The 19,575-nt window shown below is 40.5% G+C and overlaps 1 protein-coding gene across 1 annotated transcript in view; it reads left to right on the top strand.

The window, feature by feature from the left end:
• LOC111650722 (dynein axonemal heavy chain 2-like) overlaps positions 1-19,575 on the top strand; it is a gene marked incomplete at its 5' end in the record, with an annotated part of 46,050 nt that overhangs the window by 15,247 nt on the left and 11,228 nt on the right. The window contains 24 exons of the mRNA XM_087172428.1: positions 640-809; positions 1,086-1,202; positions 1,410-1,574; positions 1,725-1,847; positions 2,063-2,211; positions 2,347-2,413; positions 3,345-3,495; positions 3,602-3,750; positions 4,000-4,133; positions 5,039-5,183; positions 5,370-5,569; positions 5,981-6,107; positions 6,485-6,671; positions 7,432-7,580; positions 7,816-7,999; positions 8,136-8,326; positions 8,527-8,718; positions 9,190-9,374; positions 10,556-10,790; positions 12,907-13,058; positions 13,606-13,720; positions 17,241-17,417; positions 18,311-18,385; positions 19,153-19,303. Coding sequence (XP_087028554.1) covers positions 640-809; positions 1,086-1,202; positions 1,410-1,574; positions 1,725-1,847; positions 2,063-2,211; positions 2,347-2,413; positions 3,345-3,495; positions 3,602-3,750; positions 4,000-4,133; positions 5,039-5,183; positions 5,370-5,569; positions 5,981-6,107; positions 6,485-6,671; positions 7,432-7,580; positions 7,816-7,999; positions 8,136-8,326; positions 8,527-8,718; positions 9,190-9,374; positions 10,556-10,790; positions 12,907-13,058; positions 13,606-13,720; positions 17,241-17,417; positions 18,311-18,385; positions 19,153-19,303 — 3,690 coding nt within the window. The remainder of the gene's footprint in view (positions 1-639; positions 810-1,085; positions 1,203-1,409; positions 1,575-1,724; positions 1,848-2,062; positions 2,212-2,346; positions 2,414-3,344; positions 3,496-3,601; positions 3,751-3,999; positions 4,134-5,038; positions 5,184-5,369; positions 5,570-5,980; positions 6,108-6,484; positions 6,672-7,431; positions 7,581-7,815; positions 8,000-8,135; positions 8,327-8,526; positions 8,719-9,189; positions 9,375-10,555; positions 10,791-12,906; positions 13,059-13,605; positions 13,721-17,240; positions 17,418-18,310; positions 18,386-19,152; positions 19,304-19,575) is intronic.

Genomic DNA, 19,575 nt, shown 5'->3' with positions numbered 1-19,575 from the left:
GGAAAGAAGGGGATTGCAGATGTTATATTAGAAGTCCCCTTTGGAACACCATTCACTCTTCAATTGGCATTAACTTTACTACAGAGCTCTCAGTTTATAAGGTGCAAACCTCATCAGTATACTGGGGCAAACAGAGAGACTCATAAACAGATCACATAAAACAAAGGTAAATTAAACACAATCTTTTTAGATAATCACAGTGTAGAAACATGTCTTAAATAGAATTTATTAAACAAATGATCATAAAACTTTTATATTCCATTTGATAACTTTTGGCATTGTTGACAAAGTCCATTTCATAGTTCCCTCTGCTGAGCACCCATCACATGATGTGAAAGTTGTCTATATCCTGGCTCCAGCTCTCTGAGGCACAATATGTGGTCATGATTAAGAGCAGTGCAGAGGAAACTGGCATTTCCCACTATCTGGTCATAAAGCTGTAGAGTTGTCAAAAAATAAATAACACTAAAAAGGTATTGTGATGTAGGGAGAACACAACAAAGTCCAAAATAAGGAAACACCTCTTTTCTTTTGAAAGTGATGATTTGTAGGAAACTAGTCAAACTGAGAGCCACTGGGCAAAACATATTAGACTTTTATGGTTTTCTGACCTATTTGACCTTAACCTGTTTCTGGCAGGTGAATCCAACTTCATCAAAACATTAGTTCACTTTGACAAGGACAATATCCCAGACCGTGTGTTGAAGAAGATTGGTCAGTACTGCAGACAGGTGGACTTCCAGCCAGAGATCATTGGCAAAGTGTCACTGGCTGCCAAGTCCCTCTGCATGTGGGTCAGAGCCATGGAGGTAAGAGGGTGTCACTGTCACACACACTATCTCAAACATGCTTGCACAAAACATTTTGTGATTTGATTTTTTTTTTTTATAGTAATAGTTGGTAATCTAACGCATGTAGACTGTGGTGATAATTCTGGCACAAATCCACCATGAGTTGTGTGCATTAATGCACAGCAGCAAAGGAGCAATCACAAAACAATGAGACTCCTATCTGTTAAAATAAATATACAAACAGGAAAATAGGAAGCAAAACTAAACCCATGGATTTGTACAATGTTCCTCCAGGTTTATGGGAGTATCTACAGAGTGGTCGAGCCAAAGCGAGCCCAACTGAACGCTGCCATGTCCCAGTTAGCAGAGAAACAGGCTGCACTGGCAGAGGCCCAGAACAAACTACGAGAGGTGCGGAGCTGAGTGCATCTAGCAGCCAACCTGATAGATGTTTGGATATTAGCTCATGTCAAATCAAGTTTATATACGAATACAGCAGTAGAATTATTGTAAGTCCAATTTACACATGACAAGACCAATATAATTGTGTGTGTGTGTGTGTGTGTGTGTGTGTGTGTGTGTGTGTGTGTGTGTGTGTGTGTGTGTGTGTGAGAGCAGGTGGCGGAGAAGCTAGACGAGCTAAAAAAGCAGCACAGTGAGAAACTGGCCATGAAGGAGAATTTGAGGAAGAAGTCAGAGGAGATGGAGGTGAAACTGGACCGAGCTGACAAACTAGTGACTGGACTTGCTGGAGAGAGGGTCCGCTGGGAGGAGAGAGTTGCTGTAGGCCATTCACACACACACACACACACACACACTCAGGCGTGAAAATTGTTCCTTTGAAGTCAGCATCCTTTTAGGTGTTTGTTTGGGGCAGTTTAGAAAAAACAGATCATACAGAACCTATGTAATCTGTATGTGTGTATGCTTCAGGGTCTTGAAGAGAACATGGGATACCTTGTGGGAGACTGTTTGCTAGCAGCGTCTTTCCTTTCCTACATGGGACCCTTCCTTTCCAACTACAGGGATGAGCTGCTTGCCATCTGGATGAAGGAGGTGAGACACAGACACAAACACACCAAATAAAAACAAAGCTTGCCATGTACTTGTACTCCCTCTACTGTTTCTAGCTAGTTATGAAAAAGAAGTATCCTCTTAAAATGTTAAACTGAGACACTTTATGGTTGTGTTTCCAACAAACCCCATCTTTTACCCCATTCTTTTTTTCTTTCTTTCTTTTTTCCTGTTGCTCTCCATTGCCCTCTGCTCAGGTACGGGACTTTGAGATCCCATGTACACCTGGGTTCAGTTTTGCAGTTTTTCTGTCCAAACCTACAGCAGTGAGGGAGTGGAACATTCAGGGCCTGCCCTCTGACGCATTCTCTACTGAGAACGGAGTTATCGTCACCCGTGGAAACCGGTCAGCATATATAGACCTAATTTGTTAATAGCTGTAGGCCACTAAGACTTTTAAGTTAAATGCTTTGGGATTTGTTTCTGTTCACTTTGGATTTGATTGTGTTCACTGTATGAAACTTCTCTCCTTTCTCTCAAGATGGCCACTGATGGTGGACCCTCAAGGCCAAGCTCTGAAGTGGATCAAGAATATGGAGATGAATAGAGTAAGTTGTGACTCAGCCAAACTTATTGTGATTCTTTTTTAATCTTATTGGGTCTTTACTGTTGGAGTGTTCAATTTCTGGAACAATATTTAAATGTAGGCATAGGAATCTTTAACAGGTCAAGGACAGCAATCAGTGTATTTTAGACACAAACAAATTAGTAGAAATGTAGTAGAAAAAGAAGAAAAACAGACAGCAGGTTGTCTTTATTTGTCATCATCACAGACGTTGCAGCAAGCAATAAGTTTTGGTCATATTTTTTAAAAAAGTGATGGAAAGCCAGACAAAAGCAATAAATAAGGTAATTTATAATTTATAATGCATTTATAATTAATAGGTGTTTATATATGTATGTCATCCCCGTTTTCCCCAAACTAATATGACTTAACGCTTGTTTTCCCTCCACAGCAGGAGATAAATATTGTAGTCATCACTATGAGTATATAAAAAAGTAAGCTGGTCCTCACTAGCAACAAGAAGAGAACTACACACTTTTTGTTTATAAATTTTTCCTTATAAATAACTGCATCAATATATAACACTTCTGTTCCCAAATTTAAAACTGTTCATCAGGCCGAATTCCACGACTTGCCAGCTTTAGTAAATACTACACTTGGGAAGACTGCCTTCCGGTGCTTTCCACAATATAAGTGGAATGGACTTCAAATGACACTGACACTTCAAAGTATCATCCCATTGTATGAATTTAAACATTTGAATTTCATTTTGAACATTATACTGTTGTACATTGTTTCTGATGCTGTATGCACATGCCTGTGTGTGCCTTATCTCTGCTCTATTTCTCCAGTTGTACTCAGATCTCTCTTGTAAAACAGATTGTGATATACTGACCACCTGATTAATAGAATGTAGTATATATAATAAATTGCTCTTTCCATCCTCTTGCGTGTATGTGTGTCCACATGTACAGGGTCTCAAAGTAATAGACTTTCAAATGCCAGACTACATGCGGGTGCTGGAAAATGCCATCCAGTTTGGGAATCCTGTTTTGCTGCAGAATGTCCAGGAGGAGTTGGACCCATCTCTCAATCCAATTCTCAACAAGTCCTTGACACGGATAGGTCAGACACACACAAATTCACAAATTAAAATACCTTCAGCTAATCTTCAGCCAAACATGAGGGGTTGCCTGAATCAATGGGTGTTGATGAAATCTGCTTTTACCAGGCGGCAGGCTGCTGTTGAAGCTGGGTGATAAGGAGGTGGAGTACAGTCCAGAGTTCTGTTTCTACATCACCACCAAACTGTCCAACCCCCACTACACACCAGAAATCTCTACAAAGACCACCATAGTCAACTTCGCTGTCAAGGAGCAGGTCTGTGTGTGTGTGTGTGTGTGAGAGAGTGTGTGAGAGAGTGTGTGAGAGAGTGTGTGTATGTGTTAGTGTATGCTTGTATATCTGTGAATTAATGTCATTTGTACGCTTTGGCTCTAGTTAACTGTTGTGTACTTCTCTAATTATATGTGTGTGTGTGTGTGTGTGTGTGTGTGTGTGTGTGTATGCGTGCGCATTTGTGTTTGTGTGTGTGTGTGTGTGTGTGTGTGTGTGTGTGTATGCATGCAGGGACTGGAAGCCCAACTGCTGGGAATAGTGGTGCGTAAGGAGCGTCCAGATCTAGAAGAACAGAAGGACTCCTTGGTGATCAGCATTGCGTCTGGCAAGAGAAGCTTGCAGGAACTGGAGGATGAGATCCTCAGGTTGTTTAGCTTTTTTATACATATTGTCTTCACAAAGTGGACAAAATTGAGTTTAGGTGAAATATCCAATCTATTATTAATACTAGTAGTAGTACTAATACTAGCTGTAACAATATAGTACAAGCATTTGTTGTAAAAACATTTCGAGTAGCAGTAATAATAGTAGCAAGCCCTGCCTCCCTAAGAACCAGTGATTAAAGGTATTGAAGTCAAGGTTTGTTAAAGGCCCAAATTCTTTTTTCAATCTTAGTAACTAATAGTCTACTAGTAATAGGAATTAGCAACCAGGTAGCTCTAGCCTGTCAATTACTGTTAGTCACTTATCAGTAGCAAGTACTAAACTGGGAGACCACTGAATTTTACCTAGAAACTACTATATTACTACTATTGTTATGTTTCTGTAGTGATCTGATTATGCCACATAAACAGGAAGCATGGTTAACACAGCTAGATTTGTGGCCACTTAGATAAGAAATAGCACAGTAGTAATGACTTACCAACAATGTAGCAACAGAACAACTCAGCTGATCAACACAGCTTATTTTCCTGCTACAATTGTGCGTAATTTGTGTTTAAAAGCAGATAATATTCTTTTGTCAGGAAATCTTACTAGAATTTTTTTTTCAGGTAATCCATAAACGAAACTCACTTCTTTTCAAAGTCTCATGGGTTTTTATTTTTATTCCAAATGTTAATATTCCCAAGGGGAAGAGCGCTTAACAATTAACATACTGATTGAGTGCACGTTTGTCCAAAATTATATGATTTATAATTTTTTGATATACTAAGGAATTACATGACTTTTAAAACATGCAATTATAAACTTTAATCATGAATGTATTTGACCCCCTATGCATTTGTGTTTGCAAATGTTTTTCTTGGTCTTTCTTTATCTACTAAACCAGGCTGCTGAATGAGGCGACTGGCTCATTGCTGGACGATGTGCAGCTGGTGAACACCCTGCAGACATCCAAAGTGACGGCCACTGAGGTCTCAGAGCAGCTGGAGAGCAGTGAACAGACCGAAATCAAGATCGACTCTGCTCGAGAGGTCAGGGTTTACGGATGAAGTTATAGGGGCAGATCGGGTCGATGCTTTTCACTGGTTCTGATGATAAATTGCAAACCTAATCTTTACTTACTGTAAACTAAAAGAAGCTATGTGTGTGGTGCATGTGCATTTGTCAGTTTGTGCATAGAGTATGTGTATATTGGTTAAAGTGCTGGCTCCTCACAGGCCTACCGCCCATGTGCCCAGCGAGCCTCCATTCTCTTCTTCATCCTAAACGACATGGGCCGCATTGATCCCATGTACCAGTTCTCACTGGATGCCTACATTAACCTCTTCAACCTCAGCATAGAAAAGAGCAAGCGCAGCCACAAGCTGGAGGAAAGGATCACCAACCTCAATGACTACCACACATACGCAGTGTACAGGTGAGCAAGGAAGCATCGAGAGAGGCAATTGTTTGCATGCATGTGTGTTTTTATATGTTTTGTATGGACAGAGAAAGACCATGAGCCTTTTGTGATGTACAAATAAGCTGTTAAAGTTAAAGCTGTAGCACTGTGGTGTGTAAAAGGGTTGGAGCCTTTCCATACACTGACTGAGTGAAAAAATAGCTCCTCTGGGGGGTTATACTGCATGTAAGGTGTTTCACTGAGATTTAAAAATATAAGGTATACTATATCTCAAAATTTACTGTGGAGCACTGTGTGAGATGTGTAGCAACTATGTCTACGATAAAGATGTTTATGTCATAATTTATCAGTTGACTTATCAGTTGGTATTAAAAGTTTCTGATATGTCAATCAGAGCTAGCTAACTCATTGTGTTATCTTATGTAGGAACACATGTCAAGGTCTGTTTGAGGTCCATAAGCTACTCTTCAGCTTCCAGATGTGTGCCAAAATCCTGGAGGTGGCTGGCAAACTCAACATGGATGAGTACAGCTTCTTTCTCCGAGGAGGACTCGTAAGAAAACAAAGAACACACACAAACATTTTGTATTTGCTTTATTTGACTTAGCATAATCCAACTGGACAAATGTTTTATTTGCAAATGCACTCAGTGTCCCAAAAGACATTCCACTGTGTATTTAAATGTAGGACCATGTAGAAGTTATGCTATCCCTTCACAGACAGCCCCTTCATTCACAATATGTTTTCCCAAGCTTGACACAGGCATGGAAAATAAGGTTTTCATAACTACCTTTTTTCACCAGTGCATTTCTGAATATCCCTGGAACTGGCCTGATACTGTATGAGTAATGTGTGGATTGTTTGTGTATATATCGATACACTGATGGAAGGATAGTATGACTGCTGATAAACTGATGGATGTGTTTTTAGGTATTTCATAAGAAGGCTCAAATTTACAACCCCTGCATCAGTTGGATGGCAGACTCCAGCTGGGAAAAAATCACAGAGCTGAGTGAGCTGCACAACTTCAACGGCATCAGTTCTTCCTTTGAACAGTATTCCCAAGACTGGAACCTTTGGTTTACCAGTGCTGAGCCAGAGAATGCTGCATTACCAGGTCTGTATATGTTGTGGGAGGTTTTTCTTTTTTTTTTTTTTTTTTTTGGTAATTTGTTACTGAAGGAAATTCTTCCTAATTGGAAAAATGAAGTTCGATCATACCCTACCAAAAAAGTGGGTGTATGATGTTGCTGTGCATTGACAAGTTTCACCTTTGTGCTGACGATACATCAGTACTTTTAAATGTTTTCTTTATTTGTGTATGTGTGTGAGTGTGCGTGCGTGTGCGTGCGCGTGTGTGTGTGCGTGTGTGTGTGTGTGCCCTCTTTTGCTTTATTTAATCATGAGGAATTAGATTTGACAAAATTTGGCTCAGTATGAATGTGATAAGAGGAAAAGCCCCTGCTCAAGCCTGTGGAAGTATACTAATATCCTAAATTTCTTTCAGCTTTCCCTCTCATTAAAGCCTTTGTTCACAACCCTTTTCATTTCTTTTTGTGCCTCCATGCCAGCGACAGCCAGAGCTAGAGGCATATTGTTTTCAGATTGCCCGTACGTACGTCCCATTCTCGTAGACACGATATCTCAGTAACACCTTGATGGAACTTCTTCAAATTTGGCACAAACATTCACTAGGATTCAAGGATGAACTGATTAAATTTTGGTGGTCAAAGGTCAAGGTCACGGTGACTTCACAAAATGCCATTTTAGCCATGTGAACACAATATCTCTGTAATGCCATTCTAGTTTTCTTTATGGTTTCCAAAGTGCTTTCCTTCACTCTTGAATTCTCCCTTTCCTGTGTGTTTTTTTTCTAGGTGATTGGGAGAATAAATGTAATGCGCTCCAGAAGATGTTGGTTGTGCGCTCCCTGCGTCAGGACCGTGTCTCCTTCTGTGTCACCTCTTTCATTGTTAACAACCTTGGCTCTCGCTTTGTGGAGCCGCCTGTTCTCAACATGAAAGCTGTGAGTGTCAGCTCTTGTCTATTTAACCTCTTTAGATTTTTCTATCCTGAGTTTTAGTTTTGAGGCTTTGAATTTGAAGGAATTAATTATGTACTTCATACATCTCATTTATGTAATACTATTTGATCGTAGCTCACTTGAAAACTCAGGAAGCCAATTTCAGTGTTGTTGGCTCAACGGCTCCCACTTTCTTTCTTCTTCATTGCTGAGCCCTCTCTCTCTCTCCTCTTCATAGGTTTTGGAGGAATCCACCTGCAGGACTCCTCTGATTTTTGTCCTGTCTCCTGGGGTGGACCCCACTGGGGCCCTGCTGCAGCTGGCGGAGGCCTCAGGCATGAGCAAGCACTTCCATGCTCTCTCTCTGGGCCAGGGACAGGCCCCCATTGCCAAGAGGATGATCGAAGAGGGTGTCAAAAATGGTACAACACTAGTTTCTATCCTTTTTCCTGCTGTTCTGTCTCTGATTTATTGTGTTGTTTAGCAATGTTTTTCTCTCCCACAGCAGTTTTTTAATGTTTTTATCAGCAATCTCAAGCCCTCTTTTTCTCTACCCAGGTCAATGGGTATTCCTTGCCAACTGCCACCTCTCTCTCTCATGGATGCCTGATTTGGACAAGCTAGTGGAACAGCTACAAGTGCAGAAGCCCCACTCAAACTTCAGACTCTGGCTCAGCTCTTCACCGCACCCTGATTTTCCCATTACAATCCTGCAGGCTGGTATCAAGATGACCACTGAACCACCAAAGGTGCATTTGCTCACATATATGGTTTCCAGGCTTAAGATATCTACTACACAGGCATATTTGCATACATAATCTACATGGCAACAAATCTACGCAGAAGTTCTTTGTATATTAAGCTTTATTTGCCCAAATGTATTTTACAGTCTGATATAAGTCCTACACATAACACCCTCACTAGTGTTAACACTGCTCACTGTCCTCAGGGTGTGAAGGCTAACATGAAGCGCCTGTACCAGCTGGTGACGGAGACTCAGTTCAACCGCTGTTCAAGACCCGTCTTCTACCGGAAGCTGCTCTTCTCCCTCTGCTTTTTTCACAGCATCCTGCTGGAAAGGAAGAAGTTTCTACAGCTGGGCTGGAACATTGTCTATGGCTTCAACGATTCTGACTTTGAGGTCAGGGCCTCATCTGATACTGAAGGAAACAGTAACAGCTATCGGAAAGAACAGAACAAAAACAGACAGGGCAGTCTGTTGTACAGTCTATAGAAGATGTTGGTGGTTAAAAGTAGTGAAGAATAGAGTGAAGATGATCATGATGTGGTTGTGATTGAGTGGAATTTATGCATGGCTGATGTTTCCTTGTCAGTAATCTGCTCTAAACCACAAATATAGGCTTAAGTCAAGCAGAAAGGCCATTTTATAGCCTGTCAGAGTAAAGGCCAATCAGACTGATGGATAATGACAATCTATTTCAAGTGCATGAGATTGAACAGTACTTATGGCCTTTGTTAAAATGTCTGTCTCTCCACTCTATCTTCACTGTTTCTGTCTACTCTCAGCAGAAGAACCATTTGATTTGCCCTCAGTGTGTTGTTATGCATTTCAAAGTCACTCGGTTAAATCGTCTTCTCGGTGCACCCCTAGGTGAGTGAGAGTCTGCTGAGTCTGTACCTGGATGAGTACGAGGAGATTCCCTGGGATGCACTGAAGTATCTGATTGCTGGGGTCAACTATGGAGGTCATGTCACAGACGACTGGGACAGACGTCTTCTAACCACATACATCAATGACTACTTCTGTGATGCTGCGGTCAACCAGGCCTTCTTCAAGTGAGACACTGTAACACACACATATTTATTTACCACACCTATTATATGGGAATATACACCGGTATAGGAACTTTAAATTGAAATGCACACAGCAAATAATTTATGAAGTTTCAATAAACAGTTGGTATTGCAGATGCTCACATGCTTAGACATTTAGATATTTTAGTCTTCAAATGAATACAGGCCCACTGTAAAATCATTTTCTCCAGTAGAAGCAAATTGTGTTTACACTATGGCGGTGGCAGAAGCCACTTCAACTCCCCATTAAAGCTCCTCGCAGGTCACAGAATGCCAGCACTACCAAGTGGACAATTAGATTATTGCAGCCTGTGAAATTCAGCCACATTGTGACACTTGGTGAACACTGTCACAAGCCCTTAGTGCTCACCTTTTTTTGTTTATTACTTGCACAAATGCTGTGTCCACTCCTTAAATTTCTAATCAACCACTTTTTTAAAAAGATATTTAATGCATCAGCTCAATTTAACACAGACCATACAAAGAAGACTGCATATAAATGTATATTTGAAGAATACACTCTCTAGCACTGCATTCAGGCAGAGTGAATTTAGGATGGTTGTTTGCAGCTGTGGTGAAGGACAGTGAGTGTCCTGCAGTACAATGAAAACACTACCACTTCCTGCACCTGCCTCCCGTTTATTTGGAAATCATCAATACACTAAAACTTGAGGATATTTTTGTAATTTCTTTTCTCAGGGTTTTGTGCTGCTGCACTTGAATTATTATACTGAATTACCTTAAATGAGATGAAAATAATTTCTACAGGGAAACTAGGTCATGGGTCATTGCATTGGCAGGAAATACAATTGAGAGAACAATAGCTCTAATACTGTGTTCTGAAACTCTTGAAGCTGTTTGCCACTAAAACAGTGTATTGATGGTAATGACAAATGAAATTAAGATGCAATTTCTGTGTTGACAGCATCCTCGGTTTGATGCTACAGCACTAGATGTTTATATTAATAGGTATACAGATGGGAGATTGTACAGTGTGTTCAGAAATAAGTTCAAAATGTGCTCGTGTCAACTACTCACATTGCTAAATTTACATATGCAGATATGCAAGTCCAGAACATGCAGATTACAGTTTTCCTTTCCTGTACCATTGTTTATAAATACAATTTCATATCACTGACTTTATACTCCCGTTTCTCTGTCAGGTTGTCCCCCTTAACCTCCTACTACATCCCCCGTGATGGTCCCCAGGCCTCATACAAGGAATATATCAGCATGCTGCCATCCACAGAGCACCCTGAGGTGTTTGGCCAGCACCCTAATGCTGACATTGCCAGTCAGATTGCTGAGACCAGAACACTGTTTGAAACCCTGCTCTCCCTGCAGCCCCAGGTCACCAGCCCCACTACTGCAGGGGCTGGACCAAGTAGAGAAGATAAGGTGAGGGGAGGTGGGAGGAGGTGAGAGCAGACATGACAAGTTGAGTATAATAGACTGGCATGAGAATGAGATCAGCAATTTTATATCTACACCATAGTTGAGCGGTATCCCAGCCTGTTCAGTATCATCTCTGTTATAATGTAGAGAGATTAATTTAAGCGTCTCCTGGTAAGTAGAATTTTAACTTTCTGTCCTCCTTAAAGGTAATTATCCTTACTCTCTGTGGCTTTCAATTTGAAGTCACAGTCTGTTTTGGGAGTATATTAGCACAACTGTTGAGGAGCAGCACTTAATGAAGAAAGTCTAATTAAGTCACCTGCATACAAATACCAATGATTATGAGATTAAAAATCCCACCCATTTTACAAGCATTTAACTGCCCATACAGTTTGAACAAGAATGGATATGATGAAATATTCCAGTCTGTAGCTCAGCCACATCTGCCTGTACGGTCAGAAAGATATACGAGCACACTAAGAATATATCTAGATAATCCTCTAACATTCATTTTTTAGGAAAGTTTTTCATGTTTCATTTGATTTAAAACCTCTAATGTAATAAAATAAAATAAAATCCAACCTGTCAGACCTGGAAAGGGCTATAGGTCTTTAGTCATCACAACAAAAAACAGAAATAACTACATAAGACCATGGTCACGTTGAATGCCATGAACTTGAAAACCAGTAATGCAAGCCACAGGAAGAACCTTAAGTTTCTGACAGCAAATTTTTGATGCTTAGCGTTATCAGTTCTTCATACCTTATTGTTATCTAACTTACTTAAAGTTTACAACAGTTTGTCAGACTTCAAATTTCGTTATGTGAGTTCAGCCAAATGTTAAATCCAGCCAGTTGTAATATGCCCGCCCGATTTCCTCTACAACTACAATGGGCTTGTTTTATCACCTACAGTGTGCCTGACACTGTTTTTGTTTTCGTCCGTACTTTTAAAGAGTACTTTTATATCCAGTTATGATCAACTGGTGCATAGCAGAGGAGTCTTTTGCCTGGCACATGGATGAATGTTCTTTCTGGCCAAAGTCCCAGATTAGAACGGAGTGTATGAATAAAATGCTCTATCCCAGTTATAATATAAATGTTGTGAATTTTCTGGAAAATCTATTAAAAATTGTTTATGGCTAAAACAGCCAAACTTACTTTATTTCAAACACATGCCACAATGGCCTGATACACCCTGAGATATTATAGAAATAGCTACTCAAAACAGTTAATAGTTGAGGCTTTGAAAGGCTCTCTTCATGGAGCCAATGTCTATATTTGATTTCTCCCGGCAATTCTGAAACATCCATATGGTTACACAGCACTGGCAGACCGTCGCTGGTGAAATAAGATACAGATCTAGGAATCTGTGCTTCTTTGTGGAGAACGCTGCACTATAAAGTTTTAGGAAAGACCTCAAAGGGAACCTAAACTTCAGAACTTGACCTTTTTGTTGCTACTAAGATTTCATCCTGACTCTTGTCTTAAATTGATAAAACATGTTCTCTTAGTCCAAGACAAAGAACATTTATTTAAATATCGCAACACTCAAAGTGTATCAAACAGAACTAACATCTGCTAATCGCACTCATGTGCCATTTAAAATATTTTCTTATCACCTGTTATTAGCATGTCTTGCATTAAATATGTCTTTGAGCTTGTGGCCACTGAGCCAGAAATTACTGTTTGTTGAGGGGAGCATTATCTATCAGGATCCCTCTGAAACCATCTGCCAGTTCTGTGTTCTCCACTATAACAAACTGGCTGTTGTTTGGCCATAGTTTCTCCATGTGCATCAAATGTGCTTTACATGTTATGTTAGTTTAATGGTGCCGACAAATAGGTGTAAGTCCAACCGATAATGACTGTCAGCAGTTTAATCTCATCATCCAGCTCCTTTTTAACTTGTCTTGCTGTTTTTATTGGTATGTTGGAGTATATGTGTATGTTTTGGAAAGAATTACTATTAAGAGGCCGAGCTTTTGTAAGTCCTCTAATTTTATTCACCTCTATGATCTGACTGTCTCTGCAAATTTTTCTTCACTGCAAATACATCTGTGAATTGTAATATAACCTTATTCATCTGCTTTCGTACAACGTTTCATCTGTGCTTCTAGGTTTTAGAGCTGTTGGGAGACATTCGTGGGAAGATTCCAGCAGTGATTGACTATGAGGGCACCAGGTCCCTCCTCCAGGACAACCCCTCACCTCTTAATGTGGTCCTGCTACAAGAGATCCAGAGATACAACTCACTGCTGGCCACCATCATGTATGAACTGTGCTAGGGATATGTGTGTGTGTCATATGCTATTGAGAAGTAATGGTGAAACTATCAAGGAATGAGGGCCGTAATGAACAGGTGACTGATGGGTAGTTTTACACAGATACAAAATGAATAAATGGAGAATACTGTAGAGGGAGGAACACGTGTCTGAGTAGGCTGTCATTTAGCGTCAGCAGATCAACAGGGTGTGGTTATTAACCTGAATATCTCACTTTATTCCAAAAACATTAATCAAAATATTATTTGCAATTCATCATCAGGGAAAATCACACATTTAGTCAAGTTTAGGCTTATATAAGCACTTACATAAGAAACTCAGGCAAAAGGATTGTACTTGAGTTGCATCCCACATAAAATGAATATGCTACAGTGAACAGTTGCCCAATTACCGGCCTGCTTGTTTGTATTTCTATGTCTGAGAGCAGGGTAATTTCAGTAGATCCAGACTAGGAAGCAGTGAGGACTAAAGACCTACAACAAAAGGGGGGTAACAATAACAGATGTGCTGCTGCAACATGTGTTTGTGTCTTAGTTCGTCCCTGGTGGAACTGGAGAAAGGGATCAAAGGCTTAGTGGTCATGTCATCCAGCTTGGAGGAGACCTTCCACTGCATCTATGATGGCCGTGTACCACCACTGTGGGAGAAGGTGCCAGACACACACACATACACGCAAACACACTCACTTCTCATCCAACACAAGTTCTTTTGACGCACACACATATGCTTTATTGCCTTAATTTATTCTTTGGTTATCTTTTCTCTGCTGGTTGAGACATTCTCATCTTCTCACTTCTTATAATGTATAAATGATGCACCTACACATACTGTATATGTGATGCACATGCATTATGAGAGGTGAGACATCCTGATGTGAGAAGAGAGACTGCACCTACTACCTTCCTTTTATCTCACTTCATGAAGCAGGAATACACAGACAGGAATGAAGGATTGCTGCTAGGATCAATAATATTGAGACTGTCCTCTCTTTGGAAAATTGGGTGCACTTAAATAACACACAATAAAAAAGACTGCTGAGTCAGGATTACATTTTTAAAAAGAATGCTTTGAAAAAGGTAGCAAAGCATGACAACATCCAAGGTAAACAGTGAAACAAATGCAGCCTTTATTATTTTGGCTGCACTGTACTGCATAATCAAGTGTTGACCAAGTATTTCCTAGTGAGGGTCACTGATAATGTTTCAATCGGACAGACAGCCATGTTTATTTTTCCATGACTTACTCTGACTTCATTTGCATCCAAGCGTTTCTCTCTACAACAAGTTTCTATGGTGCGCTGCCATCTAACAGAGACCATTCAGATTTTCCACTCATGGGTTTTGAGTATTGATCTTTGTGATCTGTGATCTGATCAACACTTTCTGCTCTCTTCAGCCAGTCCACCAGCTGCAGGCCTCTCTCTGTACTGACCCATTGGTCTGTTATTAAAGGTGTATTTATCCATCACTCTGCCTGGCTGCACAGACACACACTTATTGTTCTCCTCCCTCCAACCACATACACAACGATGAGGTTCTGGCAGTGTTCCAGCTGTAATTCTGTCTGAACGCTCCATTCTGGCTTCATTATCACTGGAACTCTTTTTTTACAGTGGGAGGAGAACACAGGGTGCTGTCAGCTTGGGTCAAGGGGCTAGAAAAGATTCTGGCTACTGTTCAAGTGCATATGTGTGCGCGCGTGTGCATGTGTGTGTCCACTGAGCAGGAGTCATGTAGGGCATTTCATGTTTATCTTCAAGTGTCTGATTCTGTCCTCATTATGGACTCCACATAAAAGAATGTATGCATATGTGTTTGTGCATTTGTGTGTGTGTTTGTGCACATGCATGTATTTGTGGGTAGCTGTTCATCAGGTGGAGCATACCTCAGCCCTGTGTCTGAACAAAGCCTGTGGACTAATCATAGTGTAATAAGCAAAGTAAACCTTCCAAGGCCTGCTCCACTTTCCTAAAAACACCCTGAGCTCATTGTGCTCCAGCCAGCGGCTTATTCCTGCTGGGTGTAGTGTGTGTGTGTGTGTGTGTGTGTGTGTGTGTGTGTGTCTATTTCTATTTCCTTTTATAGGGGTATTGGACAGCTATTAGTGCTGCTGCCTCCAGCTGAGCTTCTCTCTTCTTCTGACCACTTGTAAACTAGACAACTTTGTTTTTCTCTTTTCTTTCTTTCTATTTTTGGCTCTCATCCATCTTTCTGTCTTTTCTCATTCATTGTGTCTTGCTCTGTTTTTTGTATACTCATACTAATCATTCTCATTCCTTGTACATCTCCCGTCTAGTGTTCCCTCCATACTGTGCTCTTCTTTCTCTCTATCTCTTCATGCCTCATCTGGTCCATGCAGCAATAACAGCCCCTCATAGACTCTATGTCCTCCTTATTTATCCCTCCATCCCTGCATCCCTCTCTTCTCCGCCCCTCCTTGGCATGGCAGCCTGTCATTAGTTCTGAGCTCACAGACTCATGGCTTTAATTTCGGCCTGCCTGCTTCTCTGTCTCTGGCCATTTTGTATCTGGTTTCTTCACAAGACTTTGCTGTCTGTGTTAGCATTGTGTATATCTATTATGTGAATACATACAGGGCATTTGCTCCTGGGTGGCAAACATGCAAAAAGGCTTTCATCCCCCTAGTCACTATGTATGTAAATGAGTGTGAATCTTTGTGTGCACATGCTATGAATGGTTGGTGTGTTGTGTATATTAGTCAGACAACAGACAAAATAAATGAGAAATTAAAGTGTATGTCAATAAAAGTTACTATGTACATATATATGTATATATATATAATATAGTGCCCAGACACCCAGTTAGCTTTTGTCTGTGTATGAGAGTTCGGCAGATAATGAACAAACAACCAAAAGTATGATATATGTGGATAAAAAGGATTTGTTATGATAACCTTTTAGTTCACACATAAAGCTAGATACCAGGCCATAAAGGTTGAAGAAAGTTTTCAATAGGATCTTAACATCAGTGGGGGCATGTGCCATTGCAAATATCTGTAAATAGCAGTGACATAAGCTGATTAGTTTATTTTTAATTAGTGTATAGAAGCATCATTTTGCAGTTTGAGGTTAGGCACAAATAATCAAATGATAATGATAAACTCTGTACTGATCCAAATTTATCAATATTCCTAAAGTGGAATAAAGAGTTAAACTTAAACCCTGAAATGACAGCAGCCAGCCTCGCTGTCGGAATCTAATAGGACTTCCCCAACAAAAATGTGGTCTTTTCTCACTGTGAAAGAGGATCAGTCCAGATTTATGGCGGCTTGAAGACTGGTGAAAAACATAAGAATGGTGAATTGTATCATAGAGACTGACAGTAAGACAATGCTTAAATCAGAAAAAGCATGCAACAATTTTCTATTTTATACTGTTAAGAGTTTTTGAACTGTTGGGAACTGTAGTTCTTCTCAGGACAGTCAGTGCAATTGGTGTTTTTGACAAGGACATTTGTGAATCAGTTACTGTAGGTGACTGACAGATGATGTGAGTGATTTTGAGTATTTCTTTGCTTTGATCTGTTGCATATCTTTGTACATTAAACAGAATATATGCAATTTAACTGTGGGCTTTGGAAAGTTGAGGCTGGCATCTCATTATTCTTGATGTATTGTAGACTAAATGGTTAATTGATTACTTGAAAAAGTAATAAGTGAATTGACAAATAATGAAAATAATTACCTACAGCCAGTTACCAGTTCTGTCCAAAGTCATAATCTGTTTTACTTTTGTTTTTATGAGATAATGAAACAAGATAACATTTGTAGCACTGTTACACATCCTCCCTCAGAATCATGATTGTGATGTAGTAGATTATTTGTAGATTCCTTTGAATCTTCTGTGGCTCTCTTCAAATCATGTTTACTCCTCAAGTGATACCAAATCAACCAAAGGACGTAAAAGTTGTCATATTAAAATTCTAACATACTACAGGTACATCCACACCTTATTTGTGAAATTTTACACAGTCCCTCCACACCGCTTCTGCATCCCTTTATGTGTGTTGGGAAGACTTAGAAGCCATCAGCGCTCAGTGCTACTGCATTACACTGGGCTTTTTCCCATTATGTGTCGCTGCCAACAGCTGGAAGCATGAAATGACTGTAGATTTGCCATGTCTCTCTCTCTCTCACTCTCTGTCCACTAGGCATACCCCTCACTGAAGCCCCTGGCAGCGTGGACCAGGGATCTTTGCCAGCGAGTCAATCAGTTTGCACACTGGGCAGAGATGGTCCAGCCCCCCAACTTGTTCTGGCTCTCCGGCTTCACCTTTCCCAATGGTTTCCTTACTGCTGTACTGCAGTCTTATGCTCGACAGCATAACGTGAGATTTCACACAACCACATTCACTTAGGCAGAAAGACAGTTATTAGTGAAACACTACACCAGGATGCATAGCGTGTATTGTCCCGCCTGTGATTGATGGTCATATATTTCTAATTTTATCCAGTAGTTTTTTTAGGGGATTTCATAAGCTTAACCCAGTTAACTATATGATTCTAAAACTGAAGATTAAACTGAAACAAGAACAAAATCAAAAATACAAAATGTTTGCATAACAACAAATACAATTTCATTTAATGTTTAACCTCCTAAGACCTGAACTCTTGCATGGCGTGCATTTTTAATTTCTCTTTGCTATTTAGGCTGATTGGGACCTGAGAAAAATGATGTCCACATATGAGGACATTAGTTTTACATTTCTATTACTGAGTGGCAGTATAATATCCTCATATGTGGTCACCAGGCCCTTGTTGAGAAAAAGTTAGTATTGTGGTCTAGAGAACCCAAAATGTGAGGTCCACATATGTGGACGCCAGGTCCTAGGAGGTTAATGTATGTCCTGCTTAATTGTCAAAGCACACGCAATTAAAAACACCCTGGGAAAAGCTTGCTGATGCTGACACAGTCATTTTCAGATGTACACTGAAGTCACTCCCTGTGCTGGTCTGGCAAACACAACCTGCTGAACACTCGTTTCCCTTTTCTCTTTTGAGTCCATACATTAATCTCAGCCTCTCACAGCCAACAACCACCACACTTAATGTTGTACATTAGGAGACTTGAGCAATTCATCTAACAGATATGTATTCATACCTCTCAGTTGCAACACTCTGCTGAAGTGAATGAAAATGTCCTTGTACGACTTTTGGTCCAGTAATAGTAACAGTTTCTTGTCCATCCAACAGATAACATTGTGTGAAACTGTTCTTGCAGATATCAGTGGACACACTATCCTGGGAGTTTATAGTATCTACTGTCGACGACAGCAACCTCCTTTACCCGCCCAAGGTGACTCCGTGTACTCACATTTCTATTTCCATAAAGATTTACATAAACCTGCCATCATTCCACTTTTTCGGAGGCTTTCAGCTTTCAGCAGTCATTGCCACTTTCCATCACATTTTTCATCTCTACTTAAACTTTGACAGTGTGTTTTATCCTGAAAAACTTATTTTCAGTCACAGCAGCACCCCACTTTGTGCCTCTCTCTCCCCATTCCACAAATCCGCTCTCACATTTTAATTTTATTTACGGAGCAGTTTTACAATTCAAATTTTGGCAGTGGGGCAAAATGTTTTCATTTATCTTGATGCTCCCACTCCAGTATTTCATAATGAACTGTATTTCCGACTCACTTCATCTAATCTTTATTCTCTGTATTAATTCCTCTGTGCCTCCCCTTGTCTCTCCCACCTTTTCCTCCATTTTACCTCCCTCTGCTACTCCAAAAAAAGGGCATACTCCCAGCCCTTCCTGTCTTTTGTGCTCCTTCCCCCTTGCTTCTCTTTGGCTCTTTCTCCTCTCCCCTTTCCTTCCCTTCACCCTCCCTCCTCTATCTTCCTCTTCTTTTCCCTCTCTCCCTCTCCTCCCTTTTCCCCTGCAGCCCACCCCTTTCGTATGTTTTCATCCTCCCTCCTCTTTCCTCTCTCAGTTGCATTAGCTAATTGGCATAGCTGTTTGTCATAAACATTTTTTTCCAAAGCTGTATGCAAAATGTCCCTTCCCTCCTCTTACTTGTTTCTCTAAACACCCCCCACCCCCACCCCACCCCCCAGGATGGAGTATTTATCCGAGGTTTGTACCTGGAGGGGGCAGGTTGGGACAAGAGGAACTCCTGTCTGTTGGAAGCTGAACCCATGCAGATGGTCTGTCCGATCCCCACCATTCACTTCAAACCTGTGGAGAACCGCAAGAAGATGGGCAAGAGTGAGTTAATTCAGACTTTTTTTCTCGAATTTCCTCACTGTATCCCGCTGACTGTCTTTCCATCTTCCTCTCCTTGTTTTTTACCTTTTCTCCGGTTTTATTCTGAATGATTCATTTTTGGTTTCTTGTTTTCTCTGCTTGTATGTAATTTGTGATCTCATACCCTGTGGTTTCACTGTCCCAACTCTGTTCCTCTTTCTCTTGTATATGTGTGTGTGTGTGTGTGTGTGTGTGTGTGTGTGTGTGTGTGTGTGTGTGTGTGTGTGTGTGTG

This window comes from Seriola lalandi, unplaced genomic scaffold (genome assembly GCF_002814215.2).
Source record: "Seriola lalandi dorsalis isolate HSWRI2012SDOR001 ecotype SW California unplaced genomic scaffold, Sedor1 jcf7180002052764, whole genome shotgun sequence".
Lineage (NCBI taxonomy): Eukaryota > Metazoa > Chordata > Actinopteri > Carangiformes > Carangidae > Seriola > Seriola lalandi.
This window is presented reverse-complemented; position numbering and strand designations above follow the sequence as displayed.